At 35.3% G+C, this 20484-nt stretch overlaps 1 protein-coding gene across 1 annotated transcript in view; it reads right to left on the bottom strand.

The window, feature by feature from the left end:
- Positions 1–6354, bottom strand: part of PAG1 (phosphoprotein membrane anchor with glycosphingolipid microdomains 1) — a 33513-nt gene extending 27159 nt beyond the window's left edge. Inside the window, exons 1-2 of the mRNA XM_051969986.1 lie at positions 6152–6354; positions 4368–4419 (exon numbers count right to left, since the gene is read on the bottom strand). Coding sequence (XP_051825946.1) covers positions 4368–4419; positions 6152–6276 — 177 coding nt within the window. The 5' untranslated portion in view covers positions 6277–6354. The remainder of the gene's footprint in view (positions 1–4367; positions 4420–6151) is intronic.
- Between the last annotated feature and the right edge of the window lie 14130 nt (positions 6355–20484).

Raw genomic sequence — 20484 nt, 5'->3', positions numbered from 1 at the left:
CGTAAGGAGCTTCTTGGGTAAAAATCAGAGGCTAGATCAGGAAAGCAGTGACTATACATACCTCTCACAAGATAACTCCACATTGGAAGCACTGAAAATTTTCATTATAAACTTTGGAATAATGCCTCCCACCCTAGTTGATCAGAGCCCAACTTTAACATAAAGTTCAAAATGTCCCCAGTTGATAAATGATCAAAGGATATGAACAGACAATTTTCAGGTGAAGAAATTAAGGCCATTTATAGTCATATGAAAAAGTGGTCCAAATCACTATTGATTAGAAAAATGCAAATTAAAACAACTCTGTGGTACCACCTCACACTTCTCAGATTGGTTAAGATGACAGGAAAAGATAATGATAAATTTTTGAAGGGATGTGGGAAAACTGGGGCACTGATAACATTGTTGATGGAATTGTGAACTGATCCAACCATTCTGGAGAGCAATTTGGAACTATGCCCAAAGGGCATAAAGAAGTGAAATGGACTTTTATGTGCAAAAATGCCTGTAGAAGCTCTTTTTGTGGTTACATTAATGAATTGTTTGTAGAATAGTGAACTGGTCCAGCCATTGTTAAAAACAATCGGGCACTGTACCTAAAGGGCTACAAAATTGTGCATACCCATTAATTTAGCAATACCACCATTAGGTTTATACCCTAAAGAGATCCAAGAAAAAACTAAAGCACCTATATGTACAAAAATATTTATAGCAGCTCTTTTTGTGATGGCAAAAAATTAGAAATCAAAGATGCTCATCAGTTATAGGATGGCTGAACAAATTGTGGCATATGATTGAAATGGAGTGCTAATGTGTTATAAGAAAAGAGGAGGGGGATGGTTGCAGAAAAAGACGGCAAGACATATATAAACTGATGCAAAATGAAGTGAGAAACCGAATAATCATTGTGTTAGGTAACAGCAATGTTGGAATGACGATCAACTGTGAAAGACTTAGCAACTCTGATTAATACAATGATCCAAGACAATTCCAAATGACTCATAATGAAAAAATGCCATCTACCTCCAGAGAGAGAACTAATGAACCCTGAGTGCAAACTGAAGTATAATTCATTTTCATTCTCTCTCTCTCTGTCTCTGTCTCTCTCTCCTATATGGAAATATGCTTTACATTATTTCACAGATATAATTAATATTATATTATTTGCCTTTTCTATGTGTGTGGGAGAAATGAATTGGAGGGAGAGAGGGAGGGAACTCAAAATTTAAAAAGAAAAGAAGGTTATAAATAAATAAATTGTTGGGAGTAGTGCAAGGAACAAAGAAAAAAAGAGAAAGAAAGAAAGAGAGAAAAATAGGAAGAAGAGGGAGGGAAGGAGCAAATCTTTATTTATTACTTAGGCTTCATCACTTTCCCAGAAGACTACCCAGAACTTACCTGGGCTTTCTAGAGGACACAAGTCCTAGGAGATGAAGGGAAAAGATATTAGACTAAGAGGGTGGGAAAGGTGCGTGAGAGAGATGGGTGAGAGGGGGACCTTTGTCCCCTTCCCTAATCCTGAGAGTCAGAATCCTCTAGGCTACTTGGTTGTTTAAACTTTTTATGCAAGATGGGAGTGATATACTCTATTCCATCCAAAGAGATGGAAGACCACTAACTTTTATCATTCATCCATCTTCTAGACATTCTATACAAAAACATAGTTATCTGACCTATTCTGCAATGTAAGGATCCCTGAGCCTTGTCACCTGCCCAGCCATTGCCCATTAGGACTTAACAGGGTTTTCTGTCTATTCTGCAACTGAACTTCCTTTTATCTGTTGTCTCTTTCAATTAGGGTGTCAGCTTCTTGAGAGGAGAGCTGTCTCAAATTTTTAGACTCCCACCCCTTACCACAGTGTTTGGCACATAGTAAGTGCTTAAAGAATGCTCATTTCATTCATCCATTCATGTGCCAGACACTTTGATAAGTGCTTGGGATACAAATAAAAAGCAAAATCAGTCCCTGATGGCAAAGAACTTGCATTCTAAATCTTACTTATTCTCAAGAACACATATAAATACGGGTAAATGGGACATCTGAAAGTAAAACTGACCTTTCAGGATCACTTTATTTTTCTCCATTTTACTTTATTTTATTTTTTAGGAGTAGTCAGCCTCCTCATACATTATAATGCTTGGCAAATTTAATTAAAATGTTATAATATATGGCTATAATATGATTAAATTTTGTTTAAAATTGTGGTTAGAGACAATTTAGCTATAGTATATGATTATAATCAGGAAGGTAACTAATTGGCAGGAGTGTATCTCTGTTTCAATTACCTCTATAGTAAAGTTAAGCAATTTACAAGTCAAAACAAAGCTGTCAACATTGAAAGCATTTCCTTTAAAAATCATGCTGTTTCCCTTCTGCTCCACATTCCAAATATCAGTATAAAATTATCAGAAGTAAAAAATCCCATATTCTAATTTGCCCACATGACAATTTGTGTTACTACTATGAATGATGTGAATTATTCAATCTCCCTTTTCCCCTCTATTCCTATCTTATACTATACATCTTATAAGATAAGAAAAAATCCTTTTCAAATGGACTACTATAAGAGGTATGGAATTGCTGATTTATTTGGGTGTATGATTATCTCTACATGATAATCCCCAAAGTCTAATGGGGGAGACAGCATGCAGACAACTCTATGAAAAGAAGATATATCCAAGAGAAATTGGAGATCATCAACAGAAGGAAGGCAAAGTTCCAGTCATCCTGCTTTAATTATGGTTTTGGCCTAAAGCAGTGTGGGGTGTGTGTGTGTGTGTGTGTGTGTGTGTATTAAGGGTGGGAGCTTGACAACTGTCTTCTAGTATTTAAAAGGCTGTCATGTGGAAAAAGCATTGGAATTGTCTACTTGACCTGAAAAAGCAAACAGAGGTAATGACAATGAGGGGTAGTTTCAGAGGGATGGCTTTATGGTGGATATAAAGGAAAACCAAAATAAACAAAACAAAAACAACCCTGAACTTCCTGACATTTAGAGTCATTCAAAAGTAAAATAGGTTGTCTTGAAAAATTGCACATTTTTTTTGAGAAGGTGAGATCTTTCAAGGAAATGGTATATAATCACTTTTTTAAAGAGATGTGGCCTGGCCATATATCAGCTTAGAAAATCACAAATGAACATTATCTATATTGCATTTTTATTTATTTTGTTTAACTTTTGCCAACTATATTTAATCTGATTCTGGTAGAGGTTGACAGTTTCAATGCAGAAGTGACTCCTATTTAGCTTTGGGTTATTTTGGTTCTTCCAACACTAATATTCTGTTTCTCTAAGTTGAGGACTCATTCTTTTTGAAAATACATTTTACTATGAGGTCTTTTGGGTAGGTTCTGAAGGATATAGGGGTCAGATTTATCCTGTATAGATCTTGTTTGTTTATTGTCTCTCCCTTTAGACTGTACTCCTTAAGAGTGGGTTCTCTTTTTGCTTTCTTTGTGTTTCCAGTGCTTAGGACATATAGGAGGCATTTAATAAATGTTTGCTGACTTCCCAATAACTTTTGCTAATAAATACAATATGTGCATTTACTTTTATTTACCAAACCTCCTTAGTCTCTTTCACCAGTTAAGTACCAATTTCTATTGGGGAGAATACTCTCAAAAGCAATATCTTTAAGATTCTAACCTTTCAGACAAACTTGGCTCTAGGCTGACTGAATAAAGTAGTTCCAAAGCAGGAAGATTATGAGAGTATTTTCCAGCATAACATTGTACCATCACTAACATAAACTTTCAAATTTCCTCTAAGATGATCCCAAATTCCCTGGAGTCATTCTCAGGTACATTTCCATTGAGGGAAATTTCTGGAGGCAGATATAACCTAAGGCAAGGTTTTAAACTCCCTAGAGCTGCTGCTATTCAAGTGACATATGCCAGTCTCTTGAGACCAATCAAAACAATGGGTCTCTGGGGCCAAGGCTTGGAGGAGCAGGCAAGGTTCATGCAAAAGGGCATAGTCCTATACATAGACTGTTAGAAGCCAAGTCCCTTGAGCTATCCACTTAACAATGGGAGTAGGATTAGCAGAAGCTCTAAAGAATACAGAGCTGCCACAAATTCAAGAAAATTTAAACACTCCCAAAGCTGGGCAATGACAATCATGTGATTATGGGAAATTCTTCTATTGATTTCCACATTACTAGGCTAACAACATGGGCATAAAATGGTAGGGACTAAGCTTTTTCAGATGGTTTCCCTGAAACCTAACCCAAAGGACAAAGAATAGCTGAGGCAAAGCTGATTTTAGGCATCCTGCCTGGCTTCCTTCTGGCCCTGGGCATGTGGAAACATGTTAAAATGTACAACTGTTTAAAAAAAAAAAAAAAGAAAGAAATCAGACCCTTACCACATTCATCAGGTTCTCATGGTCACCATTTTGTTGTTTTGGCTTCTTTTCTCTGAAAATTAAAAAATGAACTTTTAGTGACATTCCATATTTATATAGACATAGACCTAAGAATTAAACATACTGTACTTTATATGCTTAGTTCACTAGGGTTTAGAAAATACTGCTTTAATTCTTGATAAAATCTATTTCTTTCATTTAAAAAAATTGACTGCTTCCAAAGGAAGAAGGGATAGTCAGATTATGCCATGAATCATATCTCCTCATCTGCTGGAGGGAAGTTCAATAAGATAATAAAAAGATCTATGCAAATATTTTTGGTCAACTAACAGAAAACTTTTCACTTCATGCCTGAAGAAGTTGTTGCCTGAAATACATTGCATTGAAACACAATGTATTAAACCAAAATGTATGAACAGGAATCATAGGCATAAAAACCACACACACACACGTACATGTACACACATGTGTGTACATGTATGTGACAATATACATGCATGTGTGAGACATATAGAGACAGGGTAAGGCATCAGAACTGTGATTTCACTGATAAAGGGACAATGAGTATAAGGGAACTCTTACCAATACAAATCAGCACATTCTCAGTAATTTATAATCTCACATATATTGATAATTGGTCTGAAGTACATAAATGGTTTCCTTACCCTCCCATTTGCTTCAGCGAGAAAGTTTTTGCTGGAAAAATCAAGTACTACAAGTACTACAAGGGAATTTAGATAAATAAACATATTTATCTACTGGGCTACTGGGCAATGTTATGTGCACTCAGGGTGTTTCATACTTTTTCCAATCTATGGTACCCACTTTTGAAAGACAATAGAATTCCCTTGGATTGGTTTGGATCAGAAAATGGGCAATCTTTGAGAAGCAGAATTACCACATGCAATCTGTAAGGGAAGAGTGACACCTAATGGGAGGTAAAATTATTACAAAAAACGAACTTCCTAACAGAAAAACATGCCCTCAAGCTTCTTCTACTCCAAACTCACTTCTAAGAAGTCTGCTTTTAGTCCCAGAGGGCTAATAGTCAGTACTTGGGTGCCTTTTATTAGATAGATTCTGCCCAAGATTGAGTAAAACAAGATTTTCACCCCCCTACTTCCCAACATTAATTTTAAGTCAGTGAATCTTGTTCTAGAGAGACTGTATGCAGAATGGCTTTGATTTCCATGGTATCAGTGACATAAAATTTCTAGTTAACATAACTGTGTTGTCTACACTGAAGTGAGGATGTCTTTCTTTTCATTAAAAAAAAATTCTACTTCTGAAATGTATTCACTAACTGAGGTTCTGGTTTTCCAAAATAATCTTCTGTCTTTAAGGCAACTGTTCTGACAATTAATATTAATGCTTCTCTAATAAGTAAAAGTTCAAAAGTCAAAAAATAGTTATTAAGTACCAAATTCTACAATGAACTACGACTCTGAAAGTTGTCACTTTAATTCACACAATATCCAGATTTCAAAATATCAACACTCAAGTGAAGATAAGATATCTTCACAAGTATCAGGTTAAATGAATAGCCAAATAATTGCATTCAGAAAATCTTCAAACACACAGATGTGTGAACTGTTGTCAAAAGTGTTAAAACAATGGCTTAATCTTCATTGAAACAGAAAATGGACTCATCATCATTATAGCTGAAAGCAAATGGGATTAATTTTAATACACAGGAGCCTCTGCTGTCTGAGTTGTGTAGCAATAGCTAAAATAAACAATGATATGTTTAAGTTTCAGCAAAACTTTGCTCGTCTAAGTTTTACCTTTCACAACTGGAGCACAGAAAGATGAGGAACGTAATGAGTAGGAAAGTTGCAACAGCTGCCAAACTCCCCCAGATGATGATGTGCACCTGTCCACTATGTAGAAGGCTACCTTCAGGTCCCATGATGGTCTCAGAAACTGGTACCAGCAGGGTTGAGTGATTACTCTTCCAAACATTCAGACATCAGCAGCAGAAATGATAGCTCTTTCTGGAATGAGAAGGTTTTTTGGGGAAATCTGACATTAAATTTAGCTCCAGAATCCACCAATTACAGTTCATGCTTGATTAAAACACCCTTGAGAATAACCTACTTTGGGGAATAGAAAGTAGTAACTTCCGTGTTGACTACAGAATAATATTTTATTTAAAGGTGAATATTAACAGAAAACTAATTCCTTAAGTCTGCTATAAAAATTAATATTAGTGACTCAAAAGTTCTATCATGATAAAATTTCAAATTTTTCTTGATTCAGAGAAAGAAAGAATCATTCAATATAGCTTTTCCAATGTGTACAGTTTGCTGTCCCACAATTTTCTCCCCAGTGATCTTAACTTTCTTCTATTCCATACCTCAGAATGCTTACTGGGTATAAAATAAATGAATTTCTTTTTTTATGTTCTTAAATTTGCATAAAATTTTTGTCCACATGAAGACAATATGTATCACATCTATCAGAATATAATAATTTGGTACTAGAAGGAATATTGTGTAAACTTTTAAGCAGTTAAAAAAAAAAGGACTCTATTGTTAAGTCCACAAAAGAGCCTTATCTCTCTCATATGTCATATGAATTACATTAGGCTCAGGAGAGGAGAAACAGTCATCACTGGGGAAGTTTAATCTTCTATATGACAAAACAAAATGGATGAAAAACAGAGAGTTTCCAGATTATGATGTTCAGCAAAATGAATATCTTATTGATTTAATCCACCACTATTTACAATTTGAGCATGCATTGTAAAGAAGTGAATAGGATAAGAAAGAACTGAGTAGGATAAGAAAAATCTACCAAATTATGTTTGGGAAATGGCACAAATGGATTGTTGGGGGAAATGATCCCATGAAAGACACTATTCCATGTCCATTGCTACAAAGTTCTATCTCTTTTGCATCAGCATTCTCTTACCAATTCTTCAAAGGTATGAATCATAGAACATCAAAATTTCAGAGAAATCAAACTAACAAATTATTCAAAGGGCAGTAAAAAGATGTGTGGCAGGCATAAACTGGTTGCAGCATGTAACCCATGACCAGAGAATGATGTTTGAGACCAAAATGGCATAAAAGTAATCACTGTGGATTTACAGCTGAGAGGATAGATTGGCTCTGGGAGAGATGCGAGGAGGTGAGAGCCTGCACCGAAGAAAGAAGAGGGCAGTATATAAAAGAGATATCAGAAAGATAAAATTGACAGAACTTGTCAACAGATTTCATATGGATAGGAGAGAATGAGATGTAAAGAATGTCACTTAAGTTGTGAGGTTGGGTGATTAGGAGCACAGTGATATCCTCAACAACAATAGGGATGCTAAGAACAGGACAGAGTTTTGGGGGAAATAATGGGTTCAGTTCTGGACATGTTGAGATTAAGATGTTTCTGGAATATCCAGTTGAGATATCACAAAATCAGCGGGAGATATGAGACAGTTAGTCAGGAGGGAGATTAGAGCTGGATGAGTACATTTGAGAATCATTAGCATAGAGATAATTGAATCCCTGTGAGCTGATGAACTCACTATGTGAAATAGCATTGAAGAAATGCAGAAGATGGGCAGAGACAGGGACACTCTTAGTATGACAGAAAATCCAACAAAGAATACTGAGAAGGAATAACCAGAGAGGTAAGAGGGAAACCAGAAAGGAGTAATGTTATAGAAACTTACAGAGAAGTGTATCAAGGAGAAGAGGATGAACAACAGTGTCATAATCAAGAAGAATGAGAATTGAGAAAAAGCCATTAGATTCAACAGTTAAGAGATCATTTGTAACTTTGGAAAAGGCAGTTTCTGTTGAATAAAAAGGTAAAAACCAGATTATAGAATTAAGAAGACAAAAGGAGATGGAGGCACCAGTTGTAGAAGGTTTTCTTAATGAGTTTGATCATAAAGGTGAGGAGAGATACAGGACTCTAGTTAAAATAGATGAATCAAGGATTTCCACGAGCATATTTATAAGTAACAGGGAAGCATCCAGCAGCAAGGAGATAATGAAGATAAGTGAGGTGAGGGTGAGGAGGGGGGACAGTCTGTTGGAGAAGATGGCTTAGAATCCAATCACTCATGCATGTAGATTGGGCTTGCTATGGCAAAGAGAATTGCCACTTCTTTTTGTGAGACAGGACTGAAGGCAGAGATGGTAAGAGAAAGCATCTGGTTAATGTGAGATGAAAGAAAAGAAAGATATTAGTAAATAGCCTCACTTTTTTCAGGGAAATATCAAATAAAAGTCTCAGCTGAAAAGATAATGGAAGGGGGAGTTATGGAATGTTTGAATTAGGATGGAGACATTTGAAATAGCCACTGTGTTGATGGGGATACTGAGTTAATTAGGAAGGTATAAACAGATCCTCTTGCTGCAATGAAGATCCAGTTGAGATTATATAATAAATTTGTAGTGGATCCAGTTAACATCATTTTCTGATTTTCTCCAGCTTCATTCAGCAACATGTGTATAGAAGCAAAAACAGTAGATTGTGGGAATTGGGTAGAGTTGAAGCTTGAGGGAGTAAGACTGGTAACAGAAAATGGTGACGAGATTCAAGAGAAAAAATAGAGTTGAACTGATTCACCAATGGGTCAAGACAAGGAAGGATAAAAGTGTAGTCAGTGTATGGAGAGTGGAAGGTATAACCTTGGGAAAGAACTATGAGTGGAAGAATTGGAGAACATGGGACAAAGAATAGGGTTTGGGATTGTAAGGCACAAGGAAAGGTAAAATAATGAGAGATTTTGATAAAATAAGGGAACTTAAGTTCATAAACATGGAAATAGTCTATTTATAAGTGATGATATGTTCAAGAGCATCCGTGGATATCTTAGTTGTGGTGGAAGAGTAGGTTACATGAAATGAGTAAGTTTAGGGTGCTTAAGGGAATATCAATATATATGTTGAAGTCTCCTTGTATAAAGTTGGGGAGGAGGAAAGTTCTTTGAGCCATGCATTCAACTCACTGAAATAAGAAGGTGTCCTAAAGATTTGGAAGCTTTTTTGTTGTTGTTGTTAAAAGGGTCATATGAATTGAGAGAATTTTAAAGGAGGACAGATTACTGAGTGAGTAAGGGTGCTAAAAGATGAGGCTGGAAGAGGTGATAGGGTGTAAAGAGAATTCCAACTTCTCCATCTCCCCCAATGAGTGAGGAGGAATGAGTAACAATACAACCAACCAGTACCAGAAAGTCTGATCAAGGAGACCGTGTCATGAGGAGGGCACCAGACTCAAAGTCAGAAGAAGAAAGAAATAGGAAAAGAAAATGTTTAAGATGAAAGCAACTTTGTTGCCCATTGAGCAAGCATTTCAGAGTCCAGTGGAATGTTAGGAAACTTTAGAGTGGGACAATGTCAGTGAGAGGTTCTACTAAGGTAGTAATAAGGGCGTGGGAGGAGAATGAGGTTTGAAAAATGACAGCTGTGGGTTCAGAATCACTGGAACTGGGAGGATGTGAATGGGTAGCAGTTTGTTAATCATTTGACAAATGGGTTAGGAGAGGCTATCAACATCACTGAGACAGGGTAGAATCTTGTCACAGTCTTAGGCAGTTCAGGACAGGGAGCTGATCAGTGGAACTGATGCAAGGGCACTTCTCTTCTTTCCACACAGACATGCCAGTCTGGGAAACAGGGGTGGGAGTAGGATAGCATAAAGTCTCTCTGCCCACTGCAGGCAAGGGTGGGAAGATGCTCTGCAAGAAGGCAGAGGCTAGCCAACGAGACAGGAATGAAAGGGACTATCAGTTTGATCCTCTATACCAAGAAGAGGTTAGCTCAAGAGACAAGCACATGATGGAAAGGCATCTTCTTAAAATATATAATTTTTCCCCCTGAGGCAAGTGGGGTTAAGTGACTTGCCCAGGGTCACACAGTGTCTGAGGCCAGATGAACTCAGGTCTTCCTGCCTTCAGGGCTGGTGCTCTATCCACTGCACCATCTAGTGTCCCTAAAATATAGTAATTTGACACAGTCATAAATTGAAACTCATTTTTAACTAACAAAAGGAAATAATTAAAAACTAATATCTCTGATATGAAACTACAAATTCACATGTGCAAATATCTAAATTTTTTGTTTAGTTATTTTTCAATAATAATGTAATCTTCATGACCCTATTTGGGGTTTTCTTGGCAAAAATACCGGAGGGGTTTGTCATGTCCTTCTCCAGCTACAGATGAGTAAACTGAGGCAAATAGGGATGACTTGTTTAGGACAGTGAGGCCAGATTTGAACTAAGGAAGAGGATTCTTCCTGATTCCAGGTTGGGTGCTCTATCCACTATACCACTTACTTACCCCCCAATATCTTAATATTTATGGGCATTTTAAAAGACCAAGCTAAAAAAAGACTGAACATTCGTTGATTATTATACTATGTGAACACTTGATTTAGAAATATTTGAGTTGCTCATTCTATGACATATGACTTTTAAATAGTATTAGAACTTAAGTATGATAGTTTTAGGATAAGAATCAAAACCTTACTATGGAAATTTTGCTTCAAAATGGCAGCCACGATTTGCAGAAATCAATTGTATGGTTGATTGAAGGTAAATCTCACCTCAATCTATTCATCCCTAACTGCTAATATTATATAGTTACCTGAAATGCTTATAGCAGAACATTAAACTGGAAGAAAAAGCATTTTCCTACCAAGAGATTTTAATTAGGTTCAGTTTTTCTAGATTAAACACTATCACTTATATTTGAATACTTGGGGCTAAAGACCAAAAAACACTTCCCAAAACCTCTTAAATATTACTTTTTATCTGTAAAGAGGATTTGAGAAAATAACAATAGATGGGACAGTTCAGTTTTTCTAATCAGGTCTTTGAATCAATATTACTATATTCTTTAAGGGTCTATAAAAGATATAATTGAACAACCTTCTCTGTTAAAACAGAGCTCAATTCTGCATGATTATGTTTTGTGTTAATATAACACACTTCTCTTCTTGCTTCCTAGGAATGAAAAATAGGATCTTTCTCTCACTGTTATGCTGTACCAATTAGTGGTGTGTGTGTGTGTGTGTGTGTGTGTGTGTGTGTGTGTGTGTAAATTCATATGTATGTGTATTTGCATATATATCTACAGTTATATGCATACATCAATCCACTATAACTTTTATTATGCTGCTAGAGAGATTAATTATCTTTCACCTTGGAAACAGGATAAAATTAATTCACAACAGTTTGAATGAATGAATGAACTTACAGCCTGTACACCTGGAAGAATCCTATGTAACTGGGGCAAGTTACTACTACCTTCAAGCCTAAGTTTTCTTATCTATAAAATAGGTATAATGTTTGCACTACAGCCCTGACAGCATTATTGTGAAAAGAAGAACTTTGTAAACAAAAATATAAAATTATGAATTGCTATCATGTGAGCTCTAACCAATAAAAATTAAGTGCTTATGGATACCTCCATCGCACACAGTAATGTATAGAAAATCAAGTGAAATTATGAGTTGATGGAAAAACTGGAAAGCAATAATCAGAAACGAGGGACTACAAAATACTTAGGAAAGAAGCCCTTAACTGTTTGGCTTATTGGAATAATCCCAGAGGAAAACTTTGGACTTCTAACTGTTCTGGGATGTAGGTACTCTGCTGACTGTTTGAATGAATGTTTCATCTGCATCACTATCAGCCATTAGGAACTATTAGTATTAATGAAGTTACCAAGCAACATGATAGTTTTAGAATCAAATTAAATACCTATTTAGAATCTAATTCTGGAGTGTTTCAGCAGTGTGGAGTGCCCAAGACAGGGTTCTGAGGGTTATAAAGCTCTTATTGAGAAGTTTCTTTTGCCAAGATGGCCAAGCCATCCGCCAACATTTATTAAAGGGATACTACATCCACACCCAAACCATCCCCCACCCTCCACACATACCTCCATACACCCCCCCCCCCAACCAAGTTCTATTCTAACCTCTGGAGATACAAATACAAAACATTCATGCAATCCCTACTCTCAAGGAGATTCTTCTTTTCTAACTTAATTCCTAGTAGTAATATAAAAAGTAGAAAGATATGTATTTGGGGAAAATATAAGCTCCTTGAGGGCAAAATTTTATTTTGAATCACAGGACCTGGCACCTATTGAGTGTTTAATTAAAAAAAAAATTTTTTTTTGTTGGACTGAATCAAAAGAGACAATAAAAGATAATAAAAATTGAAACCATGTGCCTTTTGGAAATGTCAAGGACATACTCACTATAGAACAGGTTTAATAGTACCTAAGGAATACAGTTCTTAAATATTCTGGCCTGGTGAGTTGGATATTTTGCAAGATCTAATTCTTTCAGATTATTCAGGATGCTCTCCTGAGTATCCTGGTCAATCAATAAACTAGTATATGTAAAGTGCTTCCTGTGTTAGGCAGCATAGACTAAAGTTTGAGTTTTTTTTTTTTTTTAAACTGTATCTTTCAAATTAATGTCCTGCTTTAAAAAAAAAATTGGTGGATTCTCACCCAAAAAAAGGAATAGATTTCAATTTTTTTTTTGACAGGCTAGGGATAGTGATATTCTTAGCTCAAATAGGTGGTATGATTCCCATTCATGAGAAGAAAAGTTGTTGAGTCTTACTGTGTTTCTAATCTTTCAAGGTCACCTCTGATAAAGAGACTTCCAGGGTTTCCACTCCCAACCCTATAAGAAATTGTTTTTTTTTTTTTTTCTTCTCAAATTGTCCTAGAACACTTTGTCTTGATCTTTTTTGATCCTATAACTTATTCCACTTTGCATCATATTTGTATACTTGTACCGCCCAATTAATGACCATCATTTATATAACTTTAAGTTTGATTTCATATACTTGCTAGTTGTGTGAGCCTGAACAAGTCTAAAATGAGAATAATAACATCTATCTCTTACATTTGTTGTAAGGATCAAATGAGATATATCTGTAAAAATATTTAGAATAGTGCCTGGCATATTATAGGGATTTTAATATATGCTTATTCACTCTCCCCACTTTGACACATATTATTCACAACCAATCTATGAGCTGGATGGCATTATTATACTTATTTGATAGAAAAGGTAGGGGAAGCTGAAAGTTTAATTGACTTATTCAGGGCCACAGAGCTAGCATAATTTGAACTCATATCTTCCTAACTCCAAGTTGGCCACTTTATCCACTGAGGCAACTAGATGTAATTAAACTGCAAATTCTTTAAGGCAGGAGATCTATTTTTAAATATTTGTATCTCTAGTAATTAGCATTGTAACGGTAGTGGAGAAGGCAATTAATATGTGTCTGCTGAGTTGAAACCAATCTGTGATGATTGTGAAAGCAATGTAGTATTTTTGAAAATATGCTGAACTTTGAGAAGGAAGATCTAGATTTAATCCTGTCTTTATTTCATTTCTCTGCACCTCAAAATTTCCTCTTTACTACAAAGAGGGGGGAGAACTTAATGACCCTTAAGATTAATGACCCAAGTGATCCTAAATTTGACATAACCTTATGATGTTTAACATAGCACTTTGAACCTCTCTTCTTGTATACTTCTCTAAAAATTTTTTAACCTATAAGGTAGATTTTAGGAGATCTATCAACTTGGATGGGGAAAAAAATTTATCTCCAAATGAAGTTGTCATTGCCCATAAGCCATTATTCTGACAAGTAACTTTTGGGCTTTCCCAGACTATCAAAGTGATCTATGACACAAATGGAAACTATTTGATTGAAACAATAATACTTTAAAGTCTTCTATTTTTATTGTCTTTAAAAAGAAAAAAAAAATCTTTGCTTTTACCAGTACTGGAAGCTCTCAGGGAGGCATTTTTTTCTAGGAATGATGAACAATACCTTCTCTGTAAATTATACTCTGATTAACTGGCCTGGTGCACTGAGATTAAGTGACTTGTCCAGGGTCACATAACCTATCGAAGCAAGATTTAACCCAGGCCTTCTTGATTCTGTGGATAGTTCTCTATTCAAAATCACATGATGCTTCCCTACAGTTCAACCATATGTAAATACATACACACACAAACATATATACATATATATACACACACATACACACACATATATGTGTGTAAATATAAATGTCACATATATGTGTGATTTGGAATATTTCTTTTACTATAATATCCTCACTTTCCTAAATGTATAAATGAACTGTGTAGCATAGTTATGAATACAATAAAAGCTTGATCTCTTTTGGTGTTAATGTCTATGAAAGAAAAAAAAAGAAAATATATACCTTTCTCATTCTTTATAAATGAATTAATTCAAAAGCATTTAGTAAATGCTTACTATTTCCAAAGATCTCTGCTAAACCACATTTCTATGTTTAAAGACATCTAGGAAGTTTTAACTTGAACATTTGCATGTTATATGAAGAAAATGTTCCATATTTCTTAGGGTATAGAAGCAAAGCAGATACTTATGTACCTTCTTTCCTATTATTTCCAGTAATAAAATCTTAATCATTTCTGACATTTAAGTCATTTTTCAGGGCTAAAAACTTTCTTTTTCTGGATCTTCAATGGCTGTAGCTGATGAGTTGGAGGTTGTAGCACCTACAAAGGCAGTTGTCAGGTCATATGGTTACAAGGATGGTTACAAGTGAATCATGGTGGGGGTGAGGAGGTAGGCTGGAAACGGGACCAATGGTCTAACAAAGGGAGCATCGCTATTGTCAAAACTTGGGCTCAAATGCTTGGGTAGTCTACATTGGGGTCTGAAGGAAGGATGGGAAAAGATCACATGATTGGGAATCAGAGAACTTGAAGTCAAATCTCATCGGTGATTAAAAAAAATAATAACTTCAGTTTTCTTATCTATAAAGTAATAGACTTGGATTAATTGATTTCTAAGGTCTTTTAAAAAAAATTAACTTGAATGTCTATGACCATAGTAATAGAATCCATGTTAAATATCAAGAATAGGTCAGTGATATTGGTAATAGCACCTACTGTAATGTACTTATCTTCCTTTTACTTCCTTAAGATTCAGCTTAAGTAATACTTTATTGTTTAAAAACTTAATTGTATTTTTTAATGAACAAAAATAATTTTCTCCTCTTTCTCATTCCCCCATTAAAAAAAGAAAAACAAAACTTTTCCAACAATAAAGGAAAAAAACAAATTCCTGAATTACTATGTTTGAAAGATAGATATTTCACTCTATACCATAAGTCCACCATGATATCATGCTTAATCATCAGACCTCTATAATCATTATTAATCGGTTCTCCAAGCTTTCAAAATTCAACCACTATTTTCTTTATAAAATCTTTCAATAAGTAGAACCAAGAGAACATTGTGCACAGCAACAAGATTATGACATGATCTACTCTGATAGATGTGGCTCTTTTCAACAATGAGATGATTCAAGCCAGTTCCAATGGTCTTGTGATGGAGAGAGCCATCTGCACCCAGAAGGAGAACTGTGGGGACTGAATGTGGATCACAACATAGTATTTTCACCTTTTTTGTTGTTGTTTGCTTGCTTTTTTTTCTTTCTCATTTTTTCCCCCTTTTTGATCTGATTTTTCTTATGCGGCATGATAAATGTGGAAATATGTATAGGAAAATTACACATTTGACATATATTAGATTACTTGTTGTCTAGGGGAGGGGATGGGGGAAAAGAGGGAGAAAAATCTGGAACACAGGGTTTTGCAAGGATAAATGTTGAAAACTATCTTTGCATATATTTTGAAAATAAAAAGCTATTATTTTAAAAAGTCTTTAGCTATCTCCTAAATGCTAATGATCTACTCAACTTTTTTATTTAACTACCTCGCACTTACTTATAATTTATTCTGCACATATAGTCTATATTTTACATGTTTATATTGGCTCCCTTAATAGAAGGTGAGCTCATTGAAGGAAGGGCTTTTTTTTTTTTTTTTTTTTTGGTCTTTATATTCACTTATCTTAGGCCCTTAGGGATTCCTTCCCTAGGAAATTTTTCTGGTTAGAGTAAACATCTATTTGAGTAATTTAGGCAGCAGACTGGAATTATAGATAGGAGATTTCTTCCATCTATTTCATGATTCTACCCAAAAGAGAATTTAAACGAGATTATCTATGAGTATTCTAATCTAAAATGGGAATGTATCAACTTTGACCACATGGTGTCAGCATAAGCCCACTTTCCCCTGCTCCAAGTCAGCCAGCCAGATAATAAGAGATGATTTGTTCTTATTCCTTGTAGCTGGCATTTTAATTTCCTTCATTACTTTAAACTATCAGCAATCAAGATTTACAACAAAGAGAAGGGAGAGAAAAAACAACGAAGAAAAAGTTTGAAAGAACAGGTCAGTGACTTCGCTTTCCAGTGATGTACACTATAATTACTATTCAGCCCATTTCTGCAAAGCAGACTAAATAGAAGCATTATAGCTAGACACAAGCACTTTAACCCTTCTGAATCAGAAGGGTTGAGAACAGCCATCCCTCCCTCATAACAGCTGTCTGATTCTACTTTTAATTGAAAAGGGATCACCATCCCATAATGATGGAGCCAGGGAAGTAGCAGGTGTAGTCACTGGCTTGGTGGACCTAAAGTTGATGGTATGTTTCTCCAAATACTCTTGAGGTCATTTGCAAGGGATGGGAAATTTGCATTAATTTCTCAAACCATTTACTACAAAAAATAAGTGTGATAGCTTCAGAAATAGACCAACTTCTCATCAGTTCCCTAGTGTAATAGTTTTATAGAGTGGGGCGCCTTTTAGGAGTGTTTGGGATTCTTTTCAGCATTTTAGAGTAACTGAAATGAAATTATCTCAACTACTGAACATCTTTAATTGATGTCTAGAACTTAAACTGATTTGTTAGTAGTTTTAGCACTAGAGGAGAAATCCTCACACCTCCCACACTTGACAGCATTAGAGGAAATTTTTGGTTTTGATTTCCCCAGCCAAATAGTAGCAGAAATGGATATAATCTTGCAAGGCTTATAAAGCACTTCACATGTATTATCTCATTTGGTCCTCAAAAACCTGATGGACTTAAAAGTATCTCACAGATTCTAGAGATGGGAAAACAGAGGCTCACTGAAGTTAAATAACTTACTCATGATCACATGAGATAAGAGGCAGGATTTAAAGCCCAATTCTGCTTGCAGTTTCATTACTCTTCACTCTGTACAAGCTGCCACTCCTTAAATTAAAAAGCATAATAAAAATTAATACTATTTAACTATTTGTAATTGCTTAAAGGATAATCCAGCATATTGCCAAGATAGATGGATTACCATTACAAAGTAAGCATAAAGTTCACTTTTATTACCTCTTTAGAAATAATAGTTTATTACCAAGATGAACCCCACATCTGGAACAGGAAAGGGTCTAAAAAGGTAATGGACACTAAGATGAAATCCTATTGATAGGGTTCAATTTCAATAGCTATTGAAATAACTGGAGCTTTCACTCTAGAAAGGATGTGTGCATAGTAAATAAAGAGCAAGCTTCAGAGTCAGGAAGAGCTGGCTATGTGACTCCAGGCAAGTCATTTATCCCTACAAGCTAAGTACAAGACTATAACTTGCAGAGAAAGTGCCATACTTCATTGGAGGAGGGAGTTTCCTCACACTGGAGTTCCCTATACTAATAAAATCTTTGCTCTAGTCCTGCTTATCCCTTATTACTGTAAAAGTAGTTTAATATTTTTCTCTTGGAATGGTTTTACTTTAATGAAGATGAGAAAAGGGATCTGGAAAGCACCATGACAAGGAGGACAAAATGAGAGGGAATTCAAAAGCATGATTTACTGTGAGGAGAGAAGGAAAGAGCCATGGAGTGAGTAGCAAGTCATTAATCCTCAGCTCAGTCTGTCAGTGTAACCTGATTACATTTTGTACCATCCCGAACCTATTGATCTACTGTAGGAAAATAGGAAAGTAGATTCTTTTTGTTGTCTTTCTTAAAGTTATTTCTAAACCACATCATAGAAAAGGATTAAATTCTCTTCTTTTAGTTTATTGCTTTTAAATAAGTAAATTACAAATACATGGGATCTATTTGTCACTTTGTTTTTTGTCTGTTTCAAAAATTAAAGGCAAGAAACCTAGGTATTAAAGTTCCCTTATTTGGTATTGTTAATAAATTTCTTTTCATCCTTGACTTGACAGTGCCAAATATCTTTCACAAGAATACAACTGCTTGGTTTATGTCCTGCTTGATATTTATAATCATGGGATCACCGAAAAAAGTTCTCTTCTTTGTTAATCATTTATAGGATCTTAAATAATTTTGATACCTACATGGGAGACACCTTGTTAGAACAGTATTTTTAAAGGCAGTGTTTTACTACTCCAAATCAAATACTCTTAAAAAATAATCAACAAGCAAGCATAAGTACGTGCTCTCTCTCTTGGTGTCTCTCTCTCCCTCTCTGTCTCCGTCTCTGTCTGTCTCTCTTCTCTCTCTTCTCTCTCTCTCTCTCTCTCTCTCTCTCTCTCTCTCTCTCTCTCTCTCTCTCTCTCTCTCTCTTCTCTCTCCCTTCCTCCTACTAACCCTGCCCCCCACTGTGTGATGCTAAAGATGTGATCTACTATGGCAACCTGCTTGTGAAAACCTGTCTATTTTCTACTAATATCAATGCACCTGACTAATCAATCTTATGTTGGTAGTGAGGATTTTTCACCATTGAGTAAGGTTTGAGTTTTCTTTTTTTTTTTTTTAATGCCTTTAGTATCTTCCTTTCCTCAATAAGTCTAATGAATTGATTCTTCAGTTCCTTCAAAATTTTGTCATCTCCAGCATATCTCCTTTCTGTATATGACATGTGTTTTCTAAAGGTGTCTGCTGTTGTCATAGAGATCCATAAGAGAATCGAAATTGAAGAGGGATTCCCCATACGTAGCAAATTGCTCCAGATGCTTCTGTGTTCCAGTGAATCTGCGGTAGTTGAATCAAGCTTTGCAAATCTACAGATTCTCATAAAAGCAAACTATAGAAATTTAAAAGAATTTGGATTAACTATACAATAACAATCATGTGGACAAAGAATGTTTGCTGACTTAACTATGACATGCAGTTAAATAGACTTATAAAGCTCATTCATGTATATGTATATGTGTTTATATGTGTATCTTTGTGTGTATGAGTATCTTTGACCAATTGTACAAAAGAATGAGATAGATCCAAAACTAAAAAGAAGGAAGATAATGAGCTAAATCACTTTTGAGAAATTGCAAAGTTCCTTTAATGGCCTCAAAAGTCTTGGAAACAAAAGTTCATCTTATCAACAATATTCTAATAGTATTATGATATTTAAGTTATGGCATTATACTAATAGCCAAAGAACTGAAAATGAGTGTCACCTAAGAGCTTAACATGGTGTCTGGAACACAATATGTGTTTAATAAATATTTACAGACTTACTCACCCAGAGAGCAATGAAGAGGGATGTAATGAATATGAGATGGTAATGCAACATAACAATTAAGGACTTTTAAAGAAGACTCAGAGTAAAGAATATCATTAATGAAACATGCAGAAAAAAGAATATTTGGACAAATACAAAATTAAGGAATAACAACCAATTTAGATATTCCATTGATATCTTCAAGAATACAGGAGAATATGAGGAACACCTGTGGCAAATCTGTTTGAGAATATAGACCAGAGTGACACAGGATGGATTTGTAATTTGTGGAAGGAACATCCAAATCAATGAGATCATAGATCCATTTGTGTATCTTTAACTTGAAAGCAAAAGCTCAATTCTTTCCTACATTCTTCCTCCTCCAACCCTTAGCCCTTTGTTTAGGATTTATTTATTTATTTATTTTTTAGGCAATTGGGGTTAAGTGACTTGCCCAGGGTCACACAGCTAGACAGTGTCTGAGATCACATTTGAACTCAGGTCCTCCTGACTTCAGGGCTGGTGCTCTATCCACTGCGCCACCTAGCTGCCCCTTGTTTAGGATTTATATCACCAAAGACATAATATATTTCCATTGGAATTATGCTGCTAATGTTTTGATGTTTATTTATTTTGGATGTGAGGAATTCCCAGTGAAGAAAATTCTCTATATAGACCTAATTGTACTGCAAGTAAAGAGTAGAGGCAGTAATTGAGAGGTTACATGTTATATAGGGTTACAAAATCAGTTTGTGTCAAAAGTAATCCTCCCCGGGTTATTG

The sequence above is a fragment of the Antechinus flavipes genome, chromosome 1 (genome assembly GCF_016432865.1).
Source record: "Antechinus flavipes isolate AdamAnt ecotype Samford, QLD, Australia chromosome 1, AdamAnt_v2, whole genome shotgun sequence".
Lineage (NCBI taxonomy): Eukaryota > Metazoa > Chordata > Mammalia > Dasyuromorphia > Dasyuridae > Antechinus > Antechinus flavipes.
The sequence above is the reverse complement of the archived record's forward strand: the minus strand, read 5'-3'. Positions and strand labels throughout refer to the sequence as shown.